General features: G+C 40.7%; 1 protein-coding gene across 1 annotated transcript; it reads left to right on the plus strand.

Annotated features, from left to right (window-relative positions):
* The first annotated feature begins 6,132 nt into the window (after positions 1 to 6,132).
* On the plus strand, positions 6,133 to 10,064 carry cnr1 (cannabinoid receptor 1). The gene is made up of 2 exons (XM_085372309.1): positions 6,133 to 6,422; positions 7,015 to 10,064. Exon 2 carries the CDS (start codon positions 7,060 to 7,062, stop codon positions 8,467 to 8,469), a length of 1,410 nt encoding a protein of 469 aa, XP_085228435.1. The 5' UTR covers positions 6,133 to 6,422; positions 7,015 to 7,059; the 3' UTR covers positions 8,470 to 10,064.
* The last annotated feature ends 221 nt before the right edge of the window (positions 10,065 to 10,285 follow it).

A 10,285-nucleotide genomic window follows, 5' to 3' on the forward strand; every position in this document is an offset into this window, starting at 1 on the left:
ATGATTTTAATTTCAATACCTAGCAACCACCTAACAGGCTAAAATCGCCCATTTTCAGCATATAAACAACATCTGCTATGATTGAGCATATCATCATGGGAGTCCAAACAGGCCAAACAAGCTGTAGGATGGATATGTATGAGTTAGCAAAATTTAAACCTTGATCTGATGCTTAGGCTGTATGAGGAGTTCATGCACCTCTAAGGTTTCTACAATTCAGCCTTAGGGTAGTAAAATTGCGTACCACATTTCACTCAGTAACTACGTATGCCAAACTCATAAGAAGAAATATCAGAAACTCAACAAAGCCAGTATGATTTATAATCTGTTTAATAAACTGTGACAGCACATGCACTGAAGTCTGGGCCTTTAGCCAAACACTGCTGCCAAACCACAACCAAAACCCCCTGTTATGATAAAATGTGTACAGTTGTGTAAGAAAGTGAATGCTAATTGTCTTAAATTGTAAAGCACATGCACACACAACGGAGAGGAATAAAAATTTAGATAACCAAACTCTTTTTAAAATTCAACACATTGCCTGTGACGAGAAAGAAAACGTGCAGGAGGATCAAACTGCAATCACTTGTTCTCTTTCCCATTATCAACCTTTTATTTTCTGTTCTGTCGTTTTATTGAAGCAAGGTCACAGTGAAAAGGGTTTTCAAATACAAACAATCACTTCAGTAACGACACAAACAGATGTGATGTTTGCCTGACAGCATTTCAATGTGGGTTGTCCTTCTGAAATGACAGCGCCTCTCAACGGGGAAGAGCTAACAATGAAAACATCCATCTACCAGTAATGTGAACAGAATATGGCCCGTTCTTCGGTCATAATAGATACAGATGGGATTCACCCACAAATGACCCATAAATAGTGTCATAAAACTAATCAGATCTATTCATCACAATTTTATTTATTGTTTAGCATAAATAAGAGGAAGTTTGGTTATTGCTGCAGAGCTGGAGTAAACTGTAATTTATCATGAACTGATGGTGCAGCTGCAGCTCTGTTACATACAGATTTTATAGCTAGTTTGGGTCTATTTATGGAGGAACTAAACAACGGCTCATTTGTCTCGATAGATTTCTAAGAATATTACACGGAATGATGAGTAAGTGCCACATAGGAAAAAAATAAGCTCTAAGTTAGTTGGACTGCTTACTGGCAAAAAGGCAGAAGTATACATGTGGCCTATTTTCAGATGACTCATCCACATGTCATGCGATAACCTTACTCACTGGTTTCACCTGTTTGAGCAAAAGCATGAGCAACTGAATGCTCGTGTTTCCCAATGAATTTTTAGGATTCAGATCAGGGGAATACCGCTGGGAGACCAGGATCAGACGAATGCAGGAATGTTTTTATTTTTGATGTTCTGTTTGTTTGTTTTTTAGCTGGATATTGATGAGTTTGTTACTGATGTATTAGTGAGGTATCTGGGATTTTTTGTTAGAACTTCTTCCTAAAAAATTGCAGGAAAAAACCTGCAGGGAAGAGGCAGGAAGTTAGGATGGAGTAAACAGCCTTGATGAACTTTTACCTGACAGCTTCAAGTGCAGTGTGATGCAGTCATTTTTGAGGCTCGAAAAAAAAAACGAACCATTAAAAAGTAAGATTTCTTTTGAATTAATTTCCCAGTACATGATTTGAATCTCTTGGAAAACACAAACATATTCTGTGAGTAGTTTTCTCGTTGATTGGTTTCACTCAGTGGTGGGAATTTTAATTTGTTTGTCAAACGCAAATGAATGAATCTGTACACCTCAGAATGTGTTCAGTTTGTTGCATTCTTAAGCCAGTGGTATCAGAAAACAAAACAATAGTTTGTGCAGAACACTGTCACAATGCCACGATGGCACAACAGAGGGCTTGCTGTTGGGATGCTGGATGCGGACTTGCATGCCATAAGTCACGATTTGCCATCCCAAATCTGATCATTCTTGAGGGAAAACTGAGACACTTGTACTTGTGCGATTCTTGTGATAGCACCCTACCCTGTGGCTTTTTCAGCAGGACAATTCCTGTCTCCATACAAGTTATGCTAGTGTAGCACAGGACTTTCTGGACACTTGTCCTGATACGTCGCCAACTGAACATTCCTTAGACAGGCTGACTACTGCACAGCTGCAGGGTCCAACAGCAGGTGCAGACACGTGTACAGTCTATGTGCAGACTATTTGCATTACATCCAGAAAAGGCAGTACCTCGTATTAATCGTCTATCTACATGTTATAGTACTGGCCTTTTACCGGGTTAACACAGGCTCTACAAAACTACAGCAGCAGCTTATTTCATGCACCGTTTACATAAATAGCTGTTTCCTATTTTCAGCCTATATTATAATGTAGACAGTTGTTTATGCACCTTAATGTTGAAATAATGACTTCATGCATTCGGTGAGGTAACAAAATTACTTCTGACTAAGAAGGTCGTTTTCCATATACGCTTATTAATGGGCTTAAATGGCTGTAAATGTACCTAAACTGGAGAGTTTGACATTTTGTACTGAATACCAGTTAGTTACTTAAATTACATCTAGTAAGACTTCCTTCCTCTGACTGTTTTATTTTTTTTAATTTCCCCCTGAGCTCTTTGTCTGGTCCATGGACTCGAAGTGAGTCACTGGAGGACAAAATGTTATGTACCACAACTGAAACGCAGATGGCCGTGAGCTTTGCTTCAGCCATCACTCATTGCTCACTCACAGGTTAGCATGCCAACCAAGTCAGAGAAAACTGTCACAGTACACCCGTCAGTTTGGCAAACCACCCTGCTGCCTAAAGTCTAACTGCTCCATGTGGTGGATATTACAAAGTCTCAGAGATTGGGAAGAGAATAATAAACAGATGAAATTCACATGTTGGACATTTTTGCTGGAACATTTTGTGGTGTCTATATATTTAGAGTAAAACTGCAACATGCTAGCGGATGTATGTTATTTTCACAGGTGTTGAACTCCACATAAGAAGGCAGTTAGTATTGTTGAATATAAGTGACATTTTAGAATTTTGTTGTTTCCAGGTGTCAGTCAAATAGATGTTGATGCTTAAAGGTGAGTTCTGCAGAAATGATGCGTAAAAGAAAGAACAGTCTGCCTTGATCTTAAATTTATCCCCTTCTGTTTTAATATTACAATCTGTTGCTGTTGTTTCCATTCAAGTGGCATCAGTTCCTCAAATGGCCACATGAAGTTGGCTTCAAATGTGAGATGGTCCCTATCCACCTGGGAACCCACTGGCCAGTTTATTGACTTCTCTGATTTGCTTTCATGTGCAGCCACAGCCAGGCCATGATTATAGTTTCTGTCAGCTGGCCATTGTTTTCAAATGCAGATCAATTTTTAAAAAGTAAATAAATGCTTAATCGTCAGCGGGTGATAACTGATCGTTATCTGCTGTTTGTGTTTTGCTTGTCACACAGGTTGTTTACCTTAACCAAAGCCTGCTTAAACCTGATGTTAGATGGAACTCGAATAACAAAGAGAAGCCTGAAAGCATCGCGTAGCAAAAATCCCCTCACAGATTCTTATTATTCATGTGAAGCAATATGTATTCATGATAAAATACCCCACGTTTACAGCCAGGACATGTATCCTAGTCCACAAACTAACGCTGTAAACTTTATACTGACATTCTGCATCCCACGAATACAGTCCACCCTATCAAAACTACCACCTATAGCGCAGAATATCTTAACTCAGGATCAATTGTATCTTTCCCGACCTTTTATATAGCACCGCCCTCACCCTGACGTTTCAGGTTGTCTGATACTTTAAGAACAGCTGCACAGTTAATCATACTGTGCTCATCCTTCAAAAGCTCCCTTGGTAGTGCAGAGGACTTTAGAGTGATCACAAAAGACACCCTTGGGTTGCTAGTTTGATTACATCGTGAAGGATGTGGTGTTTTTCGGTGCCTGTAGCTCAAGTGGCAACGCTAAATGTAAAGAATAAAAGCACTCTGCCAGTGTGTGGTAATAGATGAATGTATCTTGTAGTGTAGACAGTGTTCTGAGTAAAACTAGAAGCACTGTATGAATATAAGTCTATTTACCTGTGTTTGGTACATTATAACCTTTGCTGCTGAAGATGGAAAGCACCTACTGAATGTCAACATTTTGATTAACATGAATATTATGCTTAAAGCACAACTGTGCTTTGTTCCTTATTAGTAATTACACCTGCCAGGAAATATTTTCATGTCCTTAACTTTAATTGCATCAAACTACTTCTGCAGCTATTAAATTGTAGGAAATACAGCAAGGAAGTTGACAAAAAGATGCAGTGAAAAGGTGAAGTACAGCATATGATCAAAACACAAGTGGATAGGATGTACTGCAACATCACAGTTGGCTTTTTAGCAGTGAAAGTGCATCTGAGGGAACCATTCTCCTTTCAGAGGGAGATTAAAAACAGTAAGATCATTACCTCAAGCTTGTGTACCAACTGAGAAACCCAGAGCAGACAACGTGAAGCAGCGTCTCTCTCCTCACACTGCTTTGATGTTTCCTAGAACTAGGCATTTATCTCCCAGTTAGTCTTTTAGAGCTTATCAGTTATCAACAGAGGAGGAAGAGGGCTTTTATTTTGGTCTTCACTCAGGTTTCAATCAGTATGTGAAGCTCAGATCTTATCGAATCTAGTCTGGCTGATTGTGACTGTAAATAACGTGTTCTTTCTCAGTTTTTCTACAGATTATTGAGAATTAGCTTGGAGAAAATCTACGAGTAACTCACAGGCTCATACTAACAACCTTGACCTCATTTAAGCAAAAAGACAAAAAAATAATCTAAGTTCTTTTTGGCATTTCTGTCATTTCCTCCCCATGACAATAAATGAATTCACACTTTGTGAAACAGTACACTTTGTTCCCTTCAGACATCACTGGCAGCCATGGCGGAACAATATTAATAATTACACCTGTGATGATGACAGAGGCACAGTCTAATTTCAGTCCCACAGAGCCAGCAAGTTGGTTTTTTTAATTGTCTGTCTGCTGAGGCAGCCTGTGACCAACAAATGTCCAATTTTAATGCATCTATTCTGATTTTATCTGCAACATTACTGCTATCATCTCCTGCCTCCTTGGCCTGCACTGCCAATTCTGCCATTGCGCTGGCCTGAAGCCATGTGGGGAGAAGAAAACATCACTAAAATGTCTGAATAAATGGAAATTAGATCATTCATAATCAGTGAACTGAATCTTTATTTATTACGACCATGCACAGGGCAGGGCTTTGCTATTGTGATTCATAACAGGATCTGACTCTTAATTTGTTGGTGAGTAATCTGATCGAATGTGCTGATAACTAGTCGGCCTGTCCAGATGAGAAGGGACACTGGAGCAAATATGAAGTGTACAAAGAAAAAACAAAGAAAATGTCCTTGAATCATCACCGATCAGGACTGTGTGTGAAATGTGAAGTGTTTTAATGTTAAATGCGACTAAAACGTACTTTTCTTTATTTCTTTCTCCAATTTTCTTTCTCCAAATCGGGATCTTGAGGTTGTTTTTTAAGCTTTAAAAATAGCTGGAAGGCAGACCCGACTGGATAGGTGGGGATGATGGGGTTCAACAGTTAGAGATAGCCAACAAAATATATGAAGTGTGCTATCTGCGCTCTGAGTTTGTCAATCGTGGTTAATTATTCACAGAATAAACAGGCATGGAGTGACTATCAATGAAGTCTGCGACCTCCATCTGTCTTTGAAAGCATTCAAATTAAAGTTAAGCCTACTCAAGGCAACTGAAACGTGCAGCTATTTGTTCCTGTACAATACAAACGATTGTGATCACAATAACGTCATGAAGTAGGAGGACAGCAAGCTTCTACTAAGCTGCTATTTATCTATTTGTTGTGCTGTGGTGATGCTGGTTCTTTGCCCGAGAACATCCTCTGCAAAGAGGATCTTGGGAATTCAAAATTCAAAATCCCTTTTCTTTTCTTTCTTTCTGTTTTTTTCCCCACATAAGAACCCTCTGTCGTCTGCCTTGTTCCTATGCACCGCACTTGACAGCTTCATGGGTTGGGCAGATAACGCGGTATGGAAACACGTGACCGGGCTTTGTGGAAGCTACGCTTCATAAGTGTGAAGACAGAGAGAAATAGATTGGAGAGACGCTGGAGGCGGCAGGAGCAGCAGGAGCAGCAGGAACAGCAACCTGTTTCTACAAAGCAGGAGCGCACTCCAAGAGCGAAAAGGCACTTCTGCAGACACCCGAAAAACTTAACTTGCGCAGAGAATTTGAAAAGCAAACTAATTATTATGATAAAAGTGACGATTTGCGTTTAAAGCTTTCATGGTGGTTGTCTCTCCTTTTATGTAAGATCTGAGTTGGTTGGAGGATGCGTTTCTGACTTGGACTAATGCGCGGTGAAAAAGGGCGATTCTGTGCACTTGGGAAAATTATGTAAGGTAAAAATCAGCACTTTTCTATTGCAAGCGCTACATTAATACTTAGATTAGTACTTCAAATGCCTTTTTAATGTTTCTTCCGCCATCAAAGGGTTGGTTTTTCTTTTTTTCTTTTTCTCTTAAATGTTACGTATTTCCAAATATTAATTTACGCACCGGAACACAGGTTCCAATATACATTCCCACATTAAATGTTTAAATTCGTGTGGGAGTGTTTAAAACTGTATGTGGAAGTTATTTAATAATTATTGTTCTGTAATTTTATATGTCTCATAGTAGACTGCACAAATTTGCACAATAAGCTTAAAAAATGTATAAAACAGTACTAAGAACAAAGTGAGCTACTGTGTGGGTCATGCCTAACTAACTAACTCAGTAATACGTGTGGAAAAAAATCTGAACTGCACAGACTTTCAGATATCTGCAGTGGAAAATTTGAATTATGCGAGGATTATCCATCTTAGAGAAATTTCAGCCCAAATTTTGCACTGCTGCAAACTTGTTTCTGTTTATGGCTTGTATTTTCTTAGATTTTAAAAAAATATTTCTGAAATTTTGTTGTTGTTTTGTTTGTTTTTAAATCAATTTGTAGGTTGTCCAGACATCTTAGACTGCAGTATAACCCTCAGACGCAGCCATGAAATCTGTGCTGGATGGTGTGGCAGACACCACCTTTCGGACTATTACATCTGGTTTGCAGTATCTGGGCTCCAACGATGCTAACTATGATGACCCGCTCAGTGATGTAGACTTCAAGGGCAGCTTCTCTCTGCAGAAGCCGTTATCTGCTTTCCGCAGCAACTCTTTCCCAAACAAAGTACCTCCAGACGAGGAGCTCATCCTCAAGGGCATCCCCTTCTACCCTACCAATGCCACAGACTTGTTTGGCAACAGGAGTACATTCAAAGATGAGACTAACAATATACAGTGTGGGGAGAACTTTATGGACATGGAGTGTTTCATGATCCTGACTCCTAGCCAGCAGCTGGCTGTGGCTGTGATGTCTCTGACCCTGGGCACCTTCACTGTTCTGGAAAACCTGGTGGTGCTCTGCGTCATCCTGCAGTCCCGCACCCTCCGCTGTCGACCGTCCTACCATTTCATCGGCAGTCTCGCTGTGGCTGACCTGCTGGGCAGTGTTATCTTTGTCTACAGCTTTTTGGACTTCCATGTTTTCCACAGGAAGGACAGCCCCAATGTTTTTCTCTTCAAGCTGGGTGGAGTCACGGCATCGTTCACAGCGTCAGTGGGGAGTCTTTTCCTCACTGCTATTGACCGCTACATCTCAATTCACCGGCCTCTCGCCTACAGGCGCATCGTGACACGGACCAAGGCTGTCATAGCCTTCTGTATGATGTGGACAATCTCCATCATCATCGCAGTGCTACCTCTGCTGGGCTGGAACTGTAAGCGTCTCAATTCTGTTTGCTCAGACATATTCCCCCTCATCGATGAGAACTACCTGATGTTCTGGATCGGTGTAACCAGCGTGCTGCTTATTTTCATTATCTACGCCTACATATATATCCTGTGGAAAGCTCACCACCATGCTGTCCGCATGCTGAGCCGCGCCTCCCAGAAGAGCCTTGTTGTCTATTCAGCAGATGGGACCAAAGTGCAGACCACACGCCCTGATCAGGCACGCATGGACATCCGTCTGGCCAAGACCCTGGTGCTTATCCTGGTGGTGCTGGTAATCTGCTGGGGCCCATTGCTTGCCATCATGGTCTATGACCTCTTCTGGAGGATGGACGATGACATCAAGACAGTGTTTGCATTTTGCAGCATGCTCTGCCTGCTCAACTCCACTGTCAACCCAATCATCTACGCCTTGAGGAGCAAGGACCTGAGGCATGCTTTCCTCAGCTCCTGCAATGCCTGCAGGGGCAGTGGCCAGCAGTTGGACAATAGCCTCGAGTCAGACTGCCAGAACAGAAATACCCACATTTCTGCCAACAGGGCTGCAGAGAGTTGCGTGAAGACCACTGTGAAAATAGCCAAAGTAACAATGTCTGTATCAACTGAAACTTCTGCAGAAGCTGTCTAATTGGCCATGACGGGGAAAACTGTGTAAATGTCATCTCTCCCCTCCCCAAACAATGCCATTCCACAACGTAAAGCAGAGGTTAGGCATTCATCTCCCGAAAATTCTGACTTACATCCTCACGTAGATGCTTTAGTGGTTGCATAATTTACGTTTGTGTATGAGTACATAGTGTGCCAAAGTGCCAAATGGTATTGCAAGGTCATGTAAAGGACTCATATAACTGGAAGGGGTCATTAAAGACTATCATAAGTCTGCTGTTTACCAGAGACGTCATGATATCCAATTAGTGAAGGCATATTATATTTTTGTACTGTGAATTCAGGTTTTGAAAACAATATTTCATTTATGGGATAAGGGGCTACTGACATTTTTAAGTAGAGATGTTTTACTGTGTCATTTAGACTTTAACACGTCTTGCACCATAAAAGTATGAAATCCTCGCATCTTGACTTTCTACAGGCTTCATGTACATGTTGCATATCGACATTTCTATAAGCAAATAGAAGGAAAAAATTGATGCAAACTGTCTTTGCCATATAACATGTTACTTTTGTACTTCTGACAACACTCAGTGAGTGGCAAACGTGTGAGGAGATTTTTGAGAAATCAAAGGTGGTTTGTGTTCCAAGACAGAAAACATTATCACCATGATGAAGCAAACTCTAAGGCAAATAGATTCACAGCTTTTGGCATCGTGAAATCTGAAATGGGATCTTCTGCGGGAGAGTGACTGTCCCCGATGTCTGTTTCTTTACTCGCTGGCTGTTACACCCTCAGAGTAACGTGTCTTTGTTCCGATGTATACCTAACAACTGTACAGTGTTTTCTTGCAAAATAAAGTGTTCAGATCGACTCATTCAACTACAAAGCCGAGACAACAATAACAAAAAAGCTTTTGTTCGAGGCTTGAACAGCTCAAAAACTGAATTTGGACGCAGTGTGCTGGTCACTACTGTAAAAAACTGACTCTAGCTGCTTTCATCAAATGTATGATTTTACTGGATTCAGCCTTGTACGTGTGTGATACCTTGTGACTTGGTGATATGTTTCCAATCCTGAGTCTTTTGATCATTGCAGTGAGGTGTTTTAGTGCTACTGTTGCAGCGGGGCATCATGTTGGAAAATAACCCATGCACGGGGCTAGTGAAGTAGTTTTGGCGTAACTCTACATTTAAAAAAAAAAAGAAGTCTACTTTTATTTTATGTATGAAAACAAAGAAACTAAGGTCTTTTCATTAGCTGGTACTTTGAATGAGAGTTTTGTGTATGCGTTCTGTGGAGCATTGACAACTGACCTTACAAAAGAAGCTCAGAAGATGTGATTTTTCTAATAGGTGATGTAGTACTTTTAATCTAGAAATCTCACAGCACAATTGTTCTGTAGACATTTATCTCGGTGTAAACTTATCCAGACAGCTGTTTATCAGTATGCTTTGCTGCCTCTTGTAATTTTGAGTATTGAAGATCAAAATGTCAACTGTCAAGTGGCTTCTGTACATTGGTGGCATAATGAGGAATCTATGACTTTAAAAATCCCAATCAGTCAAGTGTTTTTAGTATTGCTGTTCTCAAACTTTTGAATAAAGTCGCAGCTGGTGGTCACTTTGCGTGCAGTTTGTTTGTTTGATTGATTAATTAACGATGGAAAACAGGACGTTTTGCCTAATCTATCCACTCAGTTGAGAGGGACCAGACGCTAAGAAAGCACAGCGCTGAGCTCCTGAGCATCTGTGATGCTTCAGTGCCCCCTTGTGGAAGAATCTAATCAGCCTTTTTGAATAACGAGGACATTCCTCCTGTTGGATTTAGCTTTGTT

This window comes from Diplotaxodon limnothrissa, linkage group LG15 (genome assembly GCF_057381915.1).
Source record: "Diplotaxodon limnothrissa isolate DT_005_m linkage group LG15, D_limnothrissa_male_GT1.1, whole genome shotgun sequence".
In the NCBI taxonomy this organism is placed as follows: domain Eukaryota; kingdom Metazoa; phylum Chordata; class Actinopteri; order Cichliformes; family Cichlidae; genus Diplotaxodon; species Diplotaxodon limnothrissa.